This window comes from Grampus griseus (assembly GCF_964374135.1).
Source record: "Grampus griseus genome assembly, chromosome: 16".
In the NCBI taxonomy this organism is placed as follows: Eukaryota; Metazoa; Chordata; class Mammalia; order Artiodactyla; family Delphinidae; genus Grampus; species Grampus griseus.
This window is the reverse complement of record NC_139010.1, coordinates 28,704,892-28,724,826: the sequence shown is the minus strand read 5'-3', so window position 1 is coordinate 28,724,826 and position 19,935 is coordinate 28,704,892. Positions and strand designations below refer to the sequence as shown.

The window sequence follows — 19,935 nt, the reverse complement described above, 5'->3', positions numbered from 1 at the left end:
ATTCAGCCTTGAGGCACCAAGTAGAGCTAAAACTTGACCTGCTTGTCCAGGGTGGGCAGCAAAAACACAGCCAAGGTTGACAATTTAACATGCTGAATGTCACCTGAAAGAACTAGAAAACCTGGACTCTGAGCCTCCAGGTACCGAAGGCGACTAAGGTACAACTGGGCACCAGTCGTGGGCAAGGTGCCCAGGGTGAGACGCGGTGGCCCTGGCCTGGCTGGGCCTTCTCATGCTGGGTGACAGCTTTTCACCCAGCGATGTCAACCATTTCCTTTCGTGGTTAGCCAAATGCCTAGTCTAGTGATTAATACAACACCATTTCTTGAAACCAGGCTTCCCATGCATTGTCTTTCCCCTCTTAGCCTCCATCCTTGGAGGTCTAGAGTCTAGGGGGGTGGGGAAGATGATGAAGAGATTTCTAAGGAGTTAAAAACACCGAGACCACCTTATGTCTTTGCAACAGTCTCTCCTGAGAACTAAGGATAGAACATCAATAAAAATCATGGTATAGATTTACCCACTAAGTGAATATACGTTATGTTCATTACTGAAAATTTACAAAGCACAGACAAAAAGAATATTAAAATTCCCTATAATTCTGTTACCCAGAGATAACCACTGATAACATTTTGTCGTGCATCTTCCTATTGTTTGCCCCCCACCCAGGAATTTATCTTTTAACCTTTTAAAGAAACTTGAATATTGCATCACTCAACTTTACAAGAATCTTGTAAGGAAAGTACTGCCAATGTAATTGGTTCTATTTAACAAATAAAGAAAACTGAGGGTCCCAGAGGGTCATTGTTTTGGTTCATGCAGCAGTTTAAGCTTACAAACTACACCTGTGAGCCCTGTGTTTTCTGCAGAGCCTCACAGACAAACAGCTTCATCATCAGCAAGTAACAAGAACACGCAAAAAACCAGACAGCTAGTGAATTTTGCCTTCATATCAGGTGAATTGAGGGAGATCAAAAGCTAGAAATGTGCCTGCTGTTTTAAAATTCACTTGCAAGGAGTAGGTGTGGTCAAGACTCCAGAGAAGGAGAAGGTCACCATCAGGGTCATGCCCACGAACTGATGTGCCACCACAAGTGTCACACACATCAGAATAAATAAGGTGCCAGATTACAGGATGTGGGCCGTGGACGAACAGGAGTCCATGATTAGGTGCGGGAACTCAGTGGGTCCTCACAGACGTGAGGGTACGGAGAACTGCCCAAGCTTTAGTGGACTTTCATCAATGCCCAGTGCAGAATCCTGGCAACATGGAAGCAGCTGGTTCCCCACTGCAAGACAGCTGGTGGATGGCTTGTACAGATGCGTACTTGCATGTCCCTCCTCCTCTCTGTGACAGCACACATCTGTGGGAAATAGACTTCCGGGCAGGGGCTGAGGTATGTAGGCTAGGAATCAGGAGGGCCCCAAGAGGTCCGAAAAAGTGGAATGCCAAGAGCTCTGCCCAGGGAGACTGCTCTTACTTGCCACTCCTCAACGCTGGTTAAAGCAAGTTTCCTGGAGGAACTCTGAGGGGCTGAAAGGAGGCTGGTCCAGGCCGGAGAAGGGGGAAGGGAGGGAAGGTCTCTGAGGAAGAAAGTCCCTTTCTCGGCCCTCCAACACAGATTCAGAATCCAGAGCGAGGCCAGAGGTTCACAGGCAGGAAGAAGAGCTAAAGAGATCTGGGTCAGAAACAGGGATGTGACAACGTTCTGCAAAAGTAAAACCGTACAAGTCCAACAAATGTGGGAGAAAATGTTCAGCCTCATTGCTAAAATTAATGAAAATGAGATTTTTTTGGTCTATGAAATTAGAAATGAACAAAAATCGGAATGTTAATTTGAGCAAACTTTCTGGAAGACAATTTAGTAACGAGTATCAACTGTGTTTAAAATGCTCATATCTGTTGACCAGCAATTCCACTTCGAAAAAATCTCTCCTAAGGACACAGAGATGTGCCCAAAGAAACACAGCAAGTTGTTTGTTTACAGTGTTTCTCATTGTAACACCCATCACTCTGTCTCTAGGAGAGAGACAGACGAGAGAGACAGACGAGAGAGAACACAAATGTCCAAAGCTAGGGGCTTGGTGAGATAAAATTGAGATTTACCTATGGAATGGAATAGTATGCAGTTATTGAAGGCTGTATGTTGACCTAACAAGATGTTTACAGGGACTTCCCTGGTTGCGCAGTGGTTAAGAATCCACCTGCCAATGCAGGGGTCATGGGTTTGAGCCCTGGTCCAGGAAGATCTCACATACTGTGGAGCAACTAAGCCTGTGCACCACAGCTACTGAGCCTGAGCTCTAGAGCCCGCGAGCCACAACTACTGAGCTTGTGTACCACAACTACTGAAGCCCGTGCGCCTAGAGCCCGTGCTCTGCAACAAAAGAAGTCTCTGCTCACCGCAACTAGAGAAAGCCCGCGCGCACAACGAAGACCCAACGCAGCCAAAAATAAATAAATAAAATAAACTTTAAAAAATGCTTCCAAAAAAAGAGTTTACAATATATCACCATGCAAAGTTTTGGAAACTGTATATATAGTATTGTATATAGTATTGTAACCCCCACCCCAACCTTTATATAAAATATACAAATCTATTCATGGAAAAACAACTGGAAGATCTTTTTTTTTTTTTAACATCTTTATTGGAGTATAATTGCTTTACAATGGTGTGTTAGTTTCTGCTTACAACTGGAAGATCTTATATCAAAAGGCAAATAGTCTTTATCTCTAGGGAGTAGAAATACAGGTGTTTCGTGTGTGTGTGGGAGGGAATATGTTTTCCACATTCTGCATAGAACGTGTGTTATTTTTGTAATTAAATGACATACTTTAATTCTTTAATATCTTTATTGGAGTGTAATTGCTTTACATTGTTGTGTTAGTTTCTGCTGTTTCACAAAGTGAATCAGCTATATGTATACTTATATCCCCATATCCCCTCCCTCTTGCGTCTCCCTCCCACCCTCCCTATCCCACCCCTCTAGGTGGTCACAAAGCACCGATCTGATCTCCCTGTGCTATGTGGCTGCTTCCCACTAGCTAACTATTTTACATTTGGTAGTGTATATATGTCCATGCCACTCTCTCACATCGTCCCAGCTTACCCTCTCCTGCCCCCATGTCCTCAATAGATTACTTACACCTAAGATTTTTCTTAAACAACCAGAAACTGATGTTTAGGCTCCTGAATCACCTAAATCCTTGAAGTAATTTCTTAACCCTGTTTTTCTTCTAAGCTTTTCTCCTTCAGCAGAGGCACATTTCTTAGTCTTTCCCACATATCTGAGCAGGTGGCCCTGAAATTTAAGAAAATTAAACAACGCAGCACCAGGCAGCACCCTTCGACCCTACCCCACTCCCAGTGATAGATGAGCTAGGTGTCTGGGCCAACTGGGGATCTGCCTCCCAAACAGCCACTGTCTACTGAGAGTCACTCTGTGTATTTGCAAATCCCCATCCTGCCGTGGATACCACCCAGAGCCCTCAACTGGACTCTAAGTAAGCCAAGCTGGGGGAAATCTCCCGAGGGGTGTGTGAGGACGCCACCTCCCCTTCCGGGCCCAGGTAGCCACAGAGCCCGAAAACCTGCAATGGGCTTCAGGATACCCACCAGGTCTAATCCTCCGCATGAGCCCCTTTCTCTCCCTCAGACACAGTCAAAACCAGCTCTGGTGGGGCGGCGCGGTGAATGTAGAGGTGTCATGCAATGAGTCTTGTTGCATATCTACCCTGATCCTTGACCCCCAAAGCAGCAAAGTGCAAACTGTTACCACCAGTTGATTATGTTGAAACCCAGCTGCAGAACCCAGCGAGACCAGTCTTTATGGTGGGTAGGAACTTCCTGTCAAGGACAGTTAATTTTAATTTTTCCACTGAGCTCAACCTCAAAGTAAGGTTGATTGCTACTCAGCAAGATGGACTGCATTAGTGGAGGCTTTAATTGAGCGCAGATCTATGTCCCCAAAGCATAATGTTTGTTGTATACATACTTTGGGATGAGGAGAAAAATGAAAAACAGACCTTTCTGAGGAAAAATTGAAAGCAGAATGGGTTTCGTAGTCAGGATGGCAGCCCTAAAAGCCAGCTGCAGGGCTTGGTGGAACTCCCCATCTCCCCACGCCTCAGTTCCCATGGGCTGTTTGCACATGTTTCTAAAAGCTCAAGGCCTGTGTTCAGGTCTTCCAAACACTGGACTCCACTGTGGTTCCTCTCATGACCAATAAAAAGCCCCAGGAAAGCAGCGATACCCAAGGGGCCCTTGGCCGAGGGACCATGGCTTGTGTTTCTACTGCATGGAGCCTCCCCGCTCAGGGTGTGGATCCACATTGGCATCCAATATGCTCACTTCTGTCCACGTCCTTTTACCAGTGGCCTTGAGATGAGTCCTCAGCTGGAGCGCATTGCCACTTTTAGCCTCCTACTGTTACAGTTCCAGACCCTTGTCACCTCTTCCCTGAGCTGTAGAACTGGGCTTCGTGCTGTTGAGGGAGACGTCATCTCGAAGCTCAGATGGGATCACCCTCCTCAAACACCATCAAAAGCTCTCCCTGACGCCCAAATGCAGATCCTGACATCCAAGCACGCCATGGTTAAATCCCACACTCCCTCTCCAGACCTTTCTCATCTCTCCTCTCATATGCTATGCTCTGGCCAAACCAGTCCCCTCCTCCCTGCCCCCATTCCCCATCCATCAGCAAGTCTGCTGTGACTTACTCCAGCCACCTTCCTCTCTTGGCTGTATAACCGTGACAGCCTCCAACAGAGCTCCCGCTTCTATTTTATGTTCCTCTCCAACCCATCTCCATGCATCAGCCAGACTGATCTTTAAAAAAGCAAACAATGCTCAGCCCTTCCTTAAACTCCTCTGTGGCACGTGGCACACCACATTACTCAGAGTAAAATCCAAACTCTTCCCTATGGTCTACAGGGCCCACCGTGAACCAGCCCCCCTTTTCAGCTTCCCCTTGTACCACTACTACCTTTGCTATTACAGCCACACTAGTCTCCCTTCTGTTCTTAGCATCTGCTGTTGCCTCTGCCTGGAGGAAACACTTTCCCTCCAAATCTTCCCCTGCCTAGGCCCTTATCACCCCTCAGTCTTAGCTTAAATGCCACCTCCCCGCAGGGGCCTTCCCTGACTACCTTACCAAAAACAGGACCACGGTCACTCTACACAGCTCTTACTGCTATCTGAAATTATTTATCCACTTATTTGCTTTCCCCATCAGAATCTAAGCTTCCCAAGGGACCTTGACTAACCTGCTTATTGCTGCATCATCAGTACCCAGGACAGTGCTCGGCACGCAATAGATTCTAAATCATTAAATTGGGGATAAATGATTGGTTACAGGAAATAATAAACATTTCCTGGAAGCCCTTCATTATCTCCAGCCTCCATCCCTTAGGTTGTGCTATTTCTTTGGCTTGGGCATGCCCTTGCCTCCCTCTTCCCCTCCATCACCAAGTGTTGACACTTGTAGGAAGGCAGGCTCAAAGCCCTCTCTCCAATAAAGTATCCCTTGGCCCTTCTAGGCCGAAATAACTCCTGCTTCCTTTGCCCCATGTTCCAAAGCCACCTACTTTAACATGACTTTTACTCTTTGTTCCTGGAAATTCTTGGCTTCAAGAACTTCCTAAAATCAATTCCAGTAACAGACTGCTCAAACAGCTCTCCTCTTCAGAACAGTGCTTTGCCCAAGTAGACAATGATTCACTTATCAAAGCAAAGGTTTTGCACTGTGTTCACCAATCTCTTGAACATCAAGATTAAGAATTTTGCCAGATCCCAATCAAACCATCACACTGAATGACCCATCTTATTTTTTTTTTCAAGTTTTTGTTTTTTTGGGGGGAGGGTACAACACACTGGCTTGTGGGATCTTAGTTCCTCTGCACAGGGATCGAACCAGTGGCCCCTGCAGTGGAAGGGTGGAGTCCTAACTACTGGACCGTCAGGGAATTCCCTGAATGACCCATCTGAAACCATTCATTCGAGCCCCAACCTCCAAACACTGTCAACATCCAGAGGGTTCAGAGGAGGGGCCGGCTTTAAAGGGTCTCCCCGAGGCTCTATGAAGGTGGTCCTCTCCCTTACATTCAGCTTTGCCTGATGAACAGGTTATTCTGATGGCCTTAGAGGGGATCTGGCAGCTGACAGTCCACTCCCGCGGACCACTGGGGTCTCCAGCACCAAGCTCTTCTGTATTTGGTGAATGAAAGAATGAATGGACAAAAGAATAGGGCACAGTGGCCAAGGGGTCAGTAAGAGCAGGGCTTGGAGTAGGCAAGTCCTTCATTTCAACGGCTAGGCCTTATTTTGGAAGCCGGAATCGAGAGTGGAAACCCATGGGCTGCACCCGACTTTCCCCCAGATCCAGGCCAAGGCTCCGCGCAGCCGACCAGCCTCTTTCCCTCGCACCCAGGGCGACGGCGCTGGACCGCTACAGCCTGCAGAAGGCAGGCTTCACGCACGTGCTGAACGCGGCCCACGGCCGCTGGAACGTAGACACCGGGCCCGACTACTACCGCGACATGGCCATCGAGTACCACGGTGTCGAGGCCGATGACCTGCCCACCTTCGACCTCAGCGTCTTCTTCTACCCAGCGGCCGCTTTCATTGATGCTGCACTCCGCTACGATCACAGTAAGAGACATTCGGCCTGCGCACGGCCCCGCCCCCAGCCCTTGGCCACCTCAAGGCCCCGCCCCAGCCCGAGGCCCCACCCCCAGCCTGAGGCCCCGCCCCTCAGCCTGGTGGGAAGAGGCATCTGCACACTTTAAGTAAGCTCCCCTTGCAAATCCCACCCTGCCAGGGTTGCTGGAAATGTCTGCTCCCCTGGAGGCTGTGAGCACCACTGAGCTTGCTGCTGCTGGGGTCTGGCCCTTAGGTGCCGCTATGGGAAATCAGAATCAGGAGGGCTCAGAGGAGAGGCCTTTGGCCTGAATCTGTCTTCCCTGAGGCACAGCAGCCATCTTTTGAACGCCAGGGGTGGTTGGGAGCCCTCAACGGTGGGATGCTGCCAAGGTGCTAATTGTACCTGGGTCCAGACCAGACTAATAGCCAAGGGCCTCGATGCTCGAAAACCCTCCGGGAGCTGACTTGAGTGGGAATCTAGGGGAGACTCCAGATTCTCCTGCCAGCCAACCAAGTTCATACCTGCCTCCCTCATCCTCCCACCCTAGTCATATTCAGTCTAGTGAACCCTCCTGTAGAAAGCTGACAACCTATTCTTTCTAAGTGGCAAACTATATTTGAGAATCTGAGTTTTACACTTATGATGTCCAAGTTTCCCAAAGTTAATTAACCGTCTTTTAAATCACAGTACTAGTCCTCGTAGCCAAAATGCAGTTTTAGCGGCCCTAATCCAGGTAAAGTCTACAAGGCTACTCTGGAGAGAAGGGCACAGTGTAGGTATGTATCTGGCTGAGCCAATATGCCGTGATTACCGCAGGATGTATCTCAGTGACATTCCACAGAGGCCAGAGGGACTTCAACTCCCTGATCTGTGCTCTGACTTCAGCCCCACGTGTCACACCCTTTTATGGGGCCATCACATAATTCAGGGTATACAGCTACTAAAGGCCTTTCTTACCACAAGTGGTTGGGATTACAAGACTCAGTGACTGACCAACGGGCCTGTTTCAGGAACTGCAACCTGCAGCTGGGCCTAGGCCACGTCTGCTGGACAGTCCCAGAGTGTGTCTTTATTTTGGCTCAGAAGGCTATGACAGAGGGAAGGAAAAAAAAAAAAAAAACCCCACAGAGCTGAAGTTCTTGTCTTAGGGGATACCTCATTTCAAAGTCATCCTTTTTATGAGTCTATTTATGGACCATCTTTTGAGTTAGGCACATTCTGGGTTTCCAAGCAGGATCAAAAAAGCAACTGGACTCTGACTCATCACCATAAGGTGAAATTCGCCTCACAGTATTTGAAGTTAACTGAAAACATATTTGACATGAAAAAACAAAAAGCTACCACCGCACGATCCTTCCGATTCTGTTTAATGTGCTCAACTTGCCGTTACTATATCTTCAACCATCCCCTTAATGCAAGGGGCCTGGAAGGCTTTGGAGAAGACGAGGCTGCATTCAAATTCACGCTGCACAACAATGTGATTTCTAAGCCTTGATTTCTCCATCCGGTGATGAAAATATTTACCTTGAAAGGTTATAATGAGGATCAGCAGTAACCCACAAAAAGCACTTAGCCTAGAACCTGGTGCACAGCAGGCTGTCAGATGTGTTTGATAAAGAGAGGTCTCGCACCACGAAGCACATAACCACACCAGCACGTGCACATCATCATAATAAAGTTTCCAACCCCCAGAGGGGGTAAAAAAAAAAATGAAAAAAAGACATTCCAACTTTGAACTACAGTGGTATGATACACGCAGAGGACAGCCTGCCGGGGTCCTGGCATGCCATTTTAGAGTCTGCCCCCACTGCCGGATTAGGAAAGAATGGGCTTTGGGGTCATATGTTTAGGCCTGGACAGATCTCAGAGCATCGATGTGGAGATGTCAGGCTGGTGTGGGTCGTGACGGGTAGACCGGGTGGTCGCAAGCACCTAGCCGAGAAACAGTCAAGAGGGAAAAGCACATCCACAGGTCAGAGGACATGCAGGGAGTGTGGGCCTCGCCCAGCTGGCTAGGGATGGGAAGCAGGACAGGACCCTGTTGCCAGTGGGAGGCCAGACTCCCTTCTCTGTGCCCTTTGTATTTGCATATCTAAAGAATTCCTCAAGCTGAGGGCTCAAACCCCAACCCTTCAGGACCAGGCAGAGGCCATAAATGGATGACGCTGGCTGCGTGTGGCCGCGGGGTGAGGGGAGAGGGTGATTGTGGCTGAGCTGAGAGCCCCATATCCCCTCCAAAGGGGACAGCTGCTACTCAGTCCCAACCAATGATTGTCTTGTGAGAATCAGTGCCAATGTGGTAGATCTGACTTTTCATGAAAAGTCTCCAATCTGGATTTTAACGTAAAATTGCTCAAATTTTAAGTGTTGGCAACAAATTGAAAATCTCTTAAAACGCGGCACAGCCCAGACAAAAGAAACCCAGTGGCCATCAGTTTGTAACCTGTGCCCTGAGTAGTCAGAGTAACAAAATAAAAAGCTCGTCAGCATTGTCAGAGACTCCATACGTGGAGATGGCGTGTGCTCAGCATGTATGGCACAGGCAGTAGGCAGCCTGGACGGGTCTAGTCACTCCCTGGAAAACCACGGGACACTCCTGTAGCATTTTAGGAGCCAGACGCACTCGTATATTCCTTATTATACTCTCGATGTAAGAGGTGTTGATGGACAGTCTGGCCAAAAGGCAAAGACATGTCCTTTTCCTCGCTCTGTCTTTCCTGTTCTTCCTTGGCTAGCTTCAGCTTAGTGTATAGCGTTTCCCACCACGGCTCCTCACAGCCAGTCTCGTTCCCTCTTTTTGAAAAGCATCCCTTGTGGTGCTGCAGAGCTGTACCTGTGGTCTGTAATCTGCCACATGGGGCCCACCCCTGTGTCTGCCCTACCCTGATCTGACCCTTCCGAAAGAACTCCCCAGGCAACCTCAGACACTCTTGAGAAATCTTAGAGATAATCTAGTCCAGTGTTCTGCCCTGAGAGCTGGGGAAACAGAGACCCAGAGAAGCCAGCTGATGTGCTGAGGGTCACAGAGTTAATCAGGGGCCAACGGGCATCGCTTCTGTCACTCAGGTCTCACGGAAGAGTCCTTTGTCCTTATTTTGAGCATCTGGTGACTTTGCTGTATAAGAGGTCACCCAATATCATGGAAGGTGAGACATTCCAGCTGGTTATAGGATCTAAAACAACTGAACTTGTCCTTCTTCATCAGAAAAAGAAGTACGGACAACATACTGCCTCGGGAGCCCCATTTGGACTGCCTTCACTGCTCCTGGCACAGCATCCTCAGAGCTGAGTTACTGTGGTTTTAATTTAATGAAATCTTCTAAGAAATCCCAGGGCGGATACCATGCGGCTCTAAAGATCAGATTTTAGTATCACCACTCTCCTTTTATTCTTTCTTTTACTTGAACAAACAGTCCACAGGCTGCTTTGGAAGCCATCTTACAATCTATTATGGATACGGTAGGTTTGAAGAAATAAATGAAGTCTGTGTTTGAGCAAGAGGCTGTTTCTCCGGCGCTTCTGAGCTTTAATCAGACCAGATTTTCAGGGTATTTTAAGGGTATCCTGACCCACTGCAGCACATACAAGCCTGCCCCCTGGCAGTTCTAAAACATGCCATGCATCCTTTTTCTGAGGACTTCCATGTGTGCAGAACTATTTTGGGAGAAGTAGGAACTCTGCTTTTGCAGGTTCCAAGGTAGTGAGTGGGAGACAAAGGGCATCCCACACAAACCAAGGAAGTCAGGGGGGTGGTTGGTGATAACAGGCTTAGCCTATACGTCTGATTTGAGTGACAGAGGCCCACCTTCTGGTTGCCAGTGAAAACGTGCCATTAGGTAAACAGTAGAGGTTCTGGATTTGGCTTTTCTTCATAAGATTGTGGGAATTCACCTTTTGGTGAAGGCCAAAGGAGAAATATTTAATTGAAACCATCATTTTTCAAACATAAATTGTGGCCTATCAGTGGGTTATAAAATCAATTTCGTGGCTTTGACTAGGATTTCTTTAAAAAAAAAATTGAAAAGATTAGGAAAGAATAGAAGACCTCAGTGTACACTGCATGTAAAAAAAGCACAAATTGTTTGTGAAAGTCTTGTCTGATACACACGTACCTGTGAAGCCCCCTTAACATCTAAGTCCTCTGGCTTCAGTGGCCTGGGCTTGAATCATAGTCCTGCCACTTCCCAGCTGTGTGACTCAGACACATGGCTTCTCTGCACTTCAGCTACCTCCTCGATAAAACAGGGATACTAATTTCATCTACCTCATCAGGTTGTTCTGAGGACCGACTACAACGAACATATAAAGTGCTTGGAAGATATGGGGTAGGCTGAACCCATGTACTTGTTAGCTGTGAATTTTATGATTTGCGGGGGGCGGGAGGCGGTTGTCACACAAAAAAGTGTGAAAGCCACTGACCTAGAAAATGCCAAGCCTGACAATGCTCCCTTCGGCTTCCTCTGGTATGGACCATGCTGTGAACAGGCTGAATGCAGCCTTCCTTGCATGTCTCCCGAACTCTCCTGAGAGCAGTTTCTCACCATCCAACGCTGGGCCCCAAAGGGTGGTGCTTAGCAGAGCCACACAGCAAAGAGGGAGCAGTGCCCTGAGAGTCTGGGGACGGGTCCTCTACCCTAGGAGGCCCACCAAGCTCACACGGCTGACAGCATTAGTGCTGCTGTCGTGAAAGCAAAGTTCAGCCGGGAGGACCTTCTGCTGGAGCGGAGGACCCCCATCCCCTTCCCCCTCTCTCTCCCCTCCCCCTCCCACTTAACAGACTTCAGGCTCCCTAAAGACTTAATGAACTACAGCTTTCGTCTGTTTCAAGTCTTTAGTCATGACAGAAAGAATTACCCTTTTTGCCAGGGGAGGAAGAAACGCTTTAGTTATCAGCAGAGCTGGCAAGGGGCCAGGCAGCCTCTGGAACAGTCTGTGGGGATTAGAATGCCAGAGGTAGATGTTCCAGTCCAGGAGGACAGTCATGTCCATGAGCTGGGCCAGCCGCCCCCAAACCCCACCCAGCACTGAAGAAGCCGCCCTGCTTCTCGCCCTCTGGCCTTTCTGGCCCAGGTGCACGGGGGGAAAAGGCAGCCACACTCTTGCAGCTCAGTGATGGGGATTGGAGGCCTGCATGGTTAGCCTGTGGAGATGCGTGGAAACGAATCGTGATAAAATTAACAGTTCTTTATGGGCGCCTTCTGTGTCAGCACTGTGTGTGCGGAAAGGCCACCAGCAGGGTCCTTACCATAGGGCAGGGTGTGCAGGCCTCTCCAGCTGGGGTGGGTGGGGAAAGAGAATCCTGGTGCCTGGTATCGGGCCCATCTGCACGGCTCATGCTGCCACGGTTGCTGACCATCACCGCTGTCCTGGGCTTGGTCCCATGAGGCAGGTGGGGAGTGGAGGTGAGAGGGACACGGGGAGCCACGTCCATTCAGAAGTGTTCTTTGCCAAGCTCATCTCCTGCTGGTGCTCCATAAACCCGGTGATGTCCGTGAGTGTCTCCTTGGTCATCCTTCCAGGCCTCAGGCATAAGAATCAGGAACAGAGACAGCACTGGGGTCACACAGCTCAAGGTGCCCCAGCCAGCTTGACCCCAGCAAAGGGATCCCAGAACCACAGGAGAGGGCCGCCACTGGGATGGCAGTGGTGGCAGTGCTGGGGACAGCCAGAGACGCTAATCTCATTACTTTTTCTGTCCCCAGAGCACAGCAGCAAGTAGCCACCACACAGTAGGGTCTCAATAACAAGTTGCTTTGAACTATTTCTGGAGATGGCACCATCTTTCTGGGTGACCTCTAGCAGTCATTTCGCCTCGACTCTTTCCCCATCTGTAAAGCAGGGATGCGGATGATGAAATCTTGATGGTTGTATTAAGGATGAAATGAGATAAAACATGTTGAGGTGCTTTGTGAGCTCGAGTGCCACCAAATGGAGGCCTGAAGGATGGAAAGCTGCTTCTCATGGTGATTTCTCATTCGGCCCAGCTGTTGCCATGATAGTGGCGGAAGGGAGCTTTTTTCTTGTGGAGGGCTTTCTCTAGTTGTGTAGTCGTGGCGAGCGGGAGCTACTCTTCGTTGTGGTGCATGGGCTTCTCACTGCGATGGCTTCTCTTGTTGCGGAGCACGGGCTCTAGGCGCACGGGCTTCAGTAGTTGTGGCTCACGGGCTCTAGAGCATGGGCTCAGTAGTTGTGGTGCACCGGCTTAGTTGCCCTGTGGTATGTGGGATCTTCCCAGACCAGGGCTCAAACCCATGTCTCCTGCACTGGCAGGGGGATTCTTAACCACTGGACCACCAGGGAAGTCCAGTGTGGAGATGCTTCTAGATCTTCCAGTTCTCAAACTTTATGGTCTCAGATCCCTTTCACACTCCTGAAAATTACTGAAGGCCTCAAAGAGCATTTATGTAGGGTAGATCTATCAATATCTACTCTATTAGAAATAAGAACTGAAAATTGTAAAAATATTTATTTAAAACTAATAAAGTGAACCCACTGCATATTAACATATTTTTATGAAAAAAATTATATTTTCCAAAATAAAGTATGGAGAAGCACGGCATTATTTTACATTTTTGCAAATCTCTTTGATGTTAGGCTTATGAGAATCCAGGTGGGTTTTTATATCTGCTTCTGCATTCAGTCTGTTGTGATATGGTGTTTTGGTGGAAGTATATGGAGAAAATCCAGCCTTACTCAGATATATAGCTGGAGAAGGAAGGGCTATGTTAACAGCCTTTTCAGAAAACTGTGGATATTCCTCTTTGATACTACACCAAAACTTGACAAGTGATAGCGTCTTAAAGGTGAGTTGTGATGTGGAATCTGAAACCATACCTATAAACTTCGTACTGTTACATGAAAATCCATTGGTCTCTCTTGCATTTTGAATGGATTTTTTACCCACACATGATTTTGTAATATCTCACATTGGTTATGTGGAAAATCTTGTTCACTAAGTTATGCAGATCTTCCAAATGTTGACACTTTCACTGTACATTGTCAGAAGATACATTTGTTAATATGACTGCCGATCTTAACAGAAAAATCTTAAGAGTATTGTGAAACTGTCAATCTCACAGTAGATACAAGTTTTCCAAAATTCTAATTTTTGCTTGAAAGCTTGCATTTTATCACTGGCAACGGATACTCTCAATTGTTTTCTTTGATGTGACAGGCTCACTTTGTTCACCTTCGAGAAAAAGTCTGCCAAATACCCGTTTGAATTACCATGGTTTTTCTGTCATTTACTCTTTTAAGTAAAAATGGTGTTTCATGAAACAGTGGCTAATTCAGCTTGCAACTCAATCTCCCATAAGCTTTTCCTTGAGATAACAATCGTACTTCGGTATGCAGCCAGAGTGCTTTATGTACACGTCCCATTTCATCACACAGAATATTAAGAAGTGTAACCAAGGGCTGAAATTCGATAAAATTAATTTTTACTGCTTCATCAAAGATATTCTTAAAGGAAATTGGCTTGTTTTTTCCCCAAGAGTGCTTGGTGGTGAATGCAACGATTACTACTACAGTTCAGTGTCCCTGCCATAATTCACGCTAAGGCACCAGCAGTTCTTCCCACCACTGCCTTTGTACCATCAGTGCAAATGTCAAAACAGTGGAAGAGACAAACATCGCCGCAGTACTATTTTGAAAATAATGTTAACTCCACAGATCTCCTCAGAGTACCTTGGGAACCCCCAGGGTCTTGGCTCATGCTTAGAGAACCGCTGATCTAGATGACAATTTGGTCACCTAAGCTGTAAGACTATTCATCCCCTGGTTATACCACATGACACAATAAAACTATTCTAATTTTTAAAAAATCTGACCGTGTGATTTTTACTGAATTGGCTTTGCTCACAGCTGATCTGAGGTTGCTGCCCCTTTTGACAGCTGAGGAAGTAGAGGCGCCACAGGCTGAGTGGCTTACCCCACACCCAGGTGGTTAGTAGCAGAACCGATCTCGAACCCAGGACTGCAAGAGAGAAGGCCAGAGCTCTGCAGGCTCCTGAGGCCACGTGAATGCTCATAGACTCCACGGCAAGCAGACTGCACCCTCTGTCTCGGCCCCTCAAAGGGCCCTTTGGGACTGTGGGTGCTCTCTCCTTATCCGAGGTCAAATGCAGCAGCACTGCAAATGGTGCAGAAAGCCTGCACTCCTCCACAATCCACCTGCAGCCGTGGACGGGATGGAATGCATCCTGTTCAAAGTGGATTATGGTTCATCCATACAGAGGAACTCTGTGCAGCCACAAGAAAAAAATAACAAAGAGAGAACTCTTCAGAGACTGATATACAAAGGTCTCCAAGATATATTGTTAAATGGAAGAAGCAAGGGATAGAAAAGTTTGTAAAGCTTGCTACCTTTTGGGCAAGAAAAGAAGAGAAAAAATATGTTCTTGCTATGTATATGCACAGATAATTCTCCGTTAGAAGAAACTGGTAATACTTGTTGCTTTGGGGAACTGAGGAGGTGGGTGCGAGGGAGGCTTTTCAATGCCATCATTTTATACCTTTTGAAATCCGAACCCTAGTGGCTGCCCTATTCAAACTAAGTAAGCATTAAGTAAATAAATAATATGAATATATTATAAATATAATAAATTAAAAGTGAGCGTTAAAAAAAAAACTCATAAGGCTCTCCCTTGGAGGTGCTTTGGCAGGTGGGAAGCATCAGTTTCAATCCCACCTCCTCCTCACCGAGGCAACAATTATAACATCTGTGACTTATTGAACCTTTAATATGCACCAAGCAGTGTACCAAGTTGCTTTGCACCAATTGCCTTCACACCGACCCTAATGAAGAGGATACTGACAGTATCCCCATTGTACAAATGGGGAAGCTGGGCCTCCCAGCCACTCAGTAACCTGCCCAGGGTCCTACAATAGTGGGAGAGTCAGGATCTGAGCTGGCTCTGCGTGAGCCTCACACCTATGCCCCACCCTCCAGGCCACCCTGCCCCTACAACGCAGGTGTTTCTTCTCCCCACTCCACTGCAGATAAGATCCTGGTTCACTGCGCCATGGGCCGCAGCCGGTCGGCGACTCTCGTCCTGGCCTACCTGATGATCCACAGGAACATGACCCTGGTGGACGCCATCCAACAAGTGGCCAAGAACCGTTGTGTCCTACCCAACCGGGGCTTTCTGAAGCAGCTCCGGGAACTGGACAAGCAACTGGTGCAGCAGAGGCGACAGGCCCGGCGCGGCGCGGACGGTGTGGAGCTGTAAGGCCCCCTCACGGGGTGAGCAGGATACTCGGGAATGAAGGGGCAAGGTTGAAAATAGCTCTGGCCTGTGACTTCCTTTGTCACAGAGAAGGGACGTGAAACCAAAGCTTGACTCCTTCCGAACAATCTTAAACTTCCCAGGGGCCGGTGAACAGAGCGGGTAATTCATAGCGGCCTCCGGTAGGAGGCCAGCACTTGGCTTCACAGCAAAATGGGGCAGACGGGCTTCCCAGAGGCACTGGCTACAAGTGAGCACGCATGCGCCGTTTTTCTGTTTTTTTTTTTTTGTTTGTTTTTGTTGTTGTTGGTAAGACGGATGCGGAAAAGGATTTAAAGGTGCGTAGACATTGTGCTGATTAAATATTTGGCTTTGTCTGAAAGTCACATTCTTTAAAAATAATTTAAAAATATAACTTTATTTTCTAACCACAGAAAAGTGCCTGCGAGAGCTGTTACAGGAGAGTTTGCACCGCTTGTTAGTCAGTCGGCTGTCTGGGGTAGGGGGTGGGCATGGGGAGGACGCGCATTTCCTTACCGGCGGCTCCTGCATCTTCCTTTCGATGGAATCCCCAGGCTCAGGTCACCATCCATAGATGCTGCTCTGTGGAAGAGGCAGAGAGCAATTCATCTGGTAGGGGTAGGGAGTGGCGGTCCCCTGCACAGAGGCCGCCCGCTTTGGGCTCCCCTACCTTCCTTAGGGAGCCAGGGCTGTTCAGAATCTTAGCCAGAGGCGCCACTACCCAGAAAAATTCAACAAATTCTGGTAAATTTGAACAAGAGTTTGACTTTATAATTTTGGAAGGAGACAATCTTTGGGGGACCGGAACTTGGGGAAGCTTCTTTTGCTTTGATTCTAGTCAAAGCAACATGAGCTTGTTTTCAGTCCCCGAAGAAAGTATTTGCAAATGTGTTTGCCCTGGAATGAGAGAACCAGGCAGCGGGGTGAGCTCAGGTGTGGAGATGCCCCCGCCCCTGAGAGCTAAGCCATTCACCATGATGGCGTGATTCTCATTCTCGAGGAGAAAACAGCAGCTGGCACCAAGCGGGGAGAGCTGGCTTCTAGAACCAGGAGCTGGAAACCAGACAGAACCCAGAGAGAGATGCTGATGGAGATGCCAGCAGTCCAGGACCAGAAATCACAACTGCCTGATAAAGGCCTACGGGGAAAACAGGAAAAGGGGCCCACTAGGGGCTCAGCAGCTTTGTAAAGCCACCCGAGGGTCACCCTGTAACCTTAGGGCGGCTGCCCTGCTTTTGTGCCAGAGAGGAGGACCTGTGGCCTGGGCCCCTGTGGCTGGTAGGGCTTCCTGGGACTGCTAGTATCTGCTCTGGGATGGTCACCTTGGCCCATAATGGGTCCTTATAATGACTCAGATTTGGGTGTAAGGGGAACCATATACACAGGCTTTTGGGAAAGAGATGTAGACCAAAAGGGATTCTAGTGGCCCCTACCTAGACCTTCCCATCGTAGGATCCCAATAGCCCCCTCTAAACTCAGTTATCTCCTAGGTCTGATCTATTACTTATCCAGAAAGAAAGATTTCCATTTTAATAAAATGTTAACTTTTATCCATCATAATGAAGTATTTACATTTAAATGAATCCGTATGTGGGAAGGACAGGTCCAGTGCTGGTGTTCCTGGAGTGCTCTTTCGGTGTTCTCTCTCCAACCTTCCCACACGTTCCCACCTCTTTGTGGGGCTGTAAGTCCTGCTAAGGAAAGCAGAAGTTGGAGGTCTGGTCTCTTTAAGATGGGAGCCAGGGGTAGGGGAAAGGAGGAACAGAAGTTTTTTGTTTTTTTAATAAATGTATTTATTTTTGGCTGTGTTGGGTCTTCGCTGCTGCACGTGGGCTTTCTCTAGTTGCGGCGAGTGGGGGCTACTCTTCGTTGCGGCGCATGGCCTTCTCATTTCAGTTGCTTCTCTTGTTGTGGAGCACAGGCTCTAGGTGCATGGGCTTCAGTAGTTGTGGCTTGCGGGCTCTAGAGCGTAGGCTCAGTAGTTGTGGTGCACGGGCTTAGTTGCTCCGCGGCATGTGGGATCTTCCCAGACCAGGGCTCGAACCCGTGTCCCCTGCATTGGCAGGCAGATTCTTAACCACTGAACCACCAGGGAAATCCAAGGAACAGTTTTTGCAAAAGCATTTAAATTCTTCAGAAATAAACTATTCCTTTGGTCAACAAGTATTTGAGAACCTACCACATGCTAAAATTTGGGTTAGGAGGCCAATGCAAAAATGTATGCTGTGATAAAGTGGAATGAGGGAAGCAGGTACTGAGGTGGAGAAGCATGGGGATGGGATGGGGAAAAACCCACTTTAGACGAGGTGGTTGAAGAAGACCTGAGCGGATGGGATGAGTGAGACTTGAAGGAGAGCACCTGCAAAATGGGGAGGGAACATTCTAGGCTGAGGAACAGCACAGGTGAAGTGGCACCAAAGTGGCAAAGAGATGTGTTTCTAACCCGAGGTGGTGTGTTTCAGGAGCTGCCCATCCGTGAAGCTGGAGCTTGTGGGTGAGAGGGCAGGTGGACGCAGAAGGGTAGAGAGATTGGACTTTATTCCAAGTACAAATAAGAACCACCGATGAATTTTAAGCAGCAGAATGGTCTGATCTATGTTTTAAGAAGATCACTCTGGAAAGAAAAAAATATCACCCTGACTGAAGTAGAGAGAATGGACTGCAGGGAGGAGGCAACCAGTAAGGAGGTTGTGGAGCTGTTGACAGGAAGGAGGAAGATGGTCTGGACTAAGCTAGTGCCAGGGGACTAGTATTCAAGATTATTTTGGAATTATCTTGGGGAATACACAGAACCTGCTGGGAGGGGCGAGAGAATTAGAAGATAGTGATTCGGTTTCTTGGTGGTGCCTTAATACTGAGATGGGGTTGACAGGGCCAGAAATGGGGGTAGGGGGTTGGACATCACCAGTTATATCATGTCTGAGGCATACAAAAGGCGTCCCATGTCATTTCACCTTGAATCTAGAGAGAGCTCAAAGGAAGGTCCACTACTAGAGACATAATCCTGGGCATTATCTGCATAGAGGTGGTGTTGGAAGTCATTGTACTGGGTGAGATAATGAGAGAAAACAGAGAGGGAGCCCCAGGCCTGAGTGTTTGTTTGTTGGGAGGCAGATCCAGGAAAGAAGATGGAGGAGGGGGAAGGAAGACCAGGAGTGTGGGTACCGAGAAATTGAAGGTCCTGCTTCAGAATATAACAGTACTTGTACTGTAAACCAGGACTGCTTGTAACAACAAAGTGACCTATATATGTAGAGCACCTAACAGTTTTAAAAGCATCATGTATTTGTTACCTATGCCTTTAACTCAGAGAGATGACAAGTTAGGGCTTTTTCCCAGAGGGAAGTGTTCTAGGACAAAGGGCTGCGATTTGGAGAGAACCAAGTTTGTTTCTGCTCACAGATGTCAGCTGAGTGTGTTTGGGCAATTAGGTTAGCTTGTTTGAGCCTCAATCCCCTCATGTGTAAATTGGAGAAACTGCCCCATTTCCTACATAGGGTGGATGTTTGTGAGTCATTATTTTTGTGATACTATTTGTGAGCCATTGTTTCTAACACGTAATGTTTGCGAGGAAAGCCGATGCCTTCACACCTGGGTAGGCACGACTTGTGCCGGTAAAAAATAAAGGCTGCAACTGACAACCACTTGTTAAGCCTCCTATAAATGAAAGAACACGTTACTGGGTTTACAAGATGGGGCCTGCTGATGAATCTCACCTAATGGTGACTCTGTTTCAGTCCTGATGAATCCAAGCTCCTGTTCTCCCAGATCGTTGGTGTCACATTTAAGGCCGAGCTGATTTCTCTGAGAGTAAGGAAGTGCAGAGCAGCGGGCAGGGTGATCTGAGGCCACCTCAGATCAGCAGTTTCCCTCCTACACCAAGCCTTTCCCTTCTGTCAATGAACGTTAGGACTTTGGGCCAGCAGAGGGGCTCCCCTTTCTGGCTATGCCGCAATCCCTAGGGAGCCTGTGAAACACAAGGAGTCCCCAGTACTGTTCTTAAATTATGGTGCGGCAGGTCTGGGGCAGTGACTGGGACTTGTCC

General features: G+C 48.0%; 1 protein-coding gene across 3 annotated transcripts in view; it reads left to right on the top strand.

Moving 5' to 3' along the window:
• DUSP29 (dual specificity phosphatase 29) overlaps positions 1–19,499 on the top strand; it is a gene marked incomplete at its 5' end in the record, with an annotated part of 38,308 nt that extends 18,809 nt beyond the window's left edge. Inside the window, 2 exons of one of the 3 annotated variants that reach the window (XM_082673138.1) lie at positions 6,379–6,650; positions 15,643–19,499. In XM_082673138.1, coding sequence (XP_082529264.1) covers positions 6,379–6,650; positions 15,643–15,872 — 502 coding nt within the window. In that variant the 3' untranslated portion in view covers positions 15,873–19,499. Of the gene's footprint in view, positions 1–6,378; positions 6,651–9,847; positions 10,049–15,642 lie in introns of those variants that run through there. The other 2 variants (XM_082673139.1, XM_082673140.1) reach the window with 2 other exon arrangements.
• Positions 19,500–19,935: the final 436 nt, after the last annotated feature.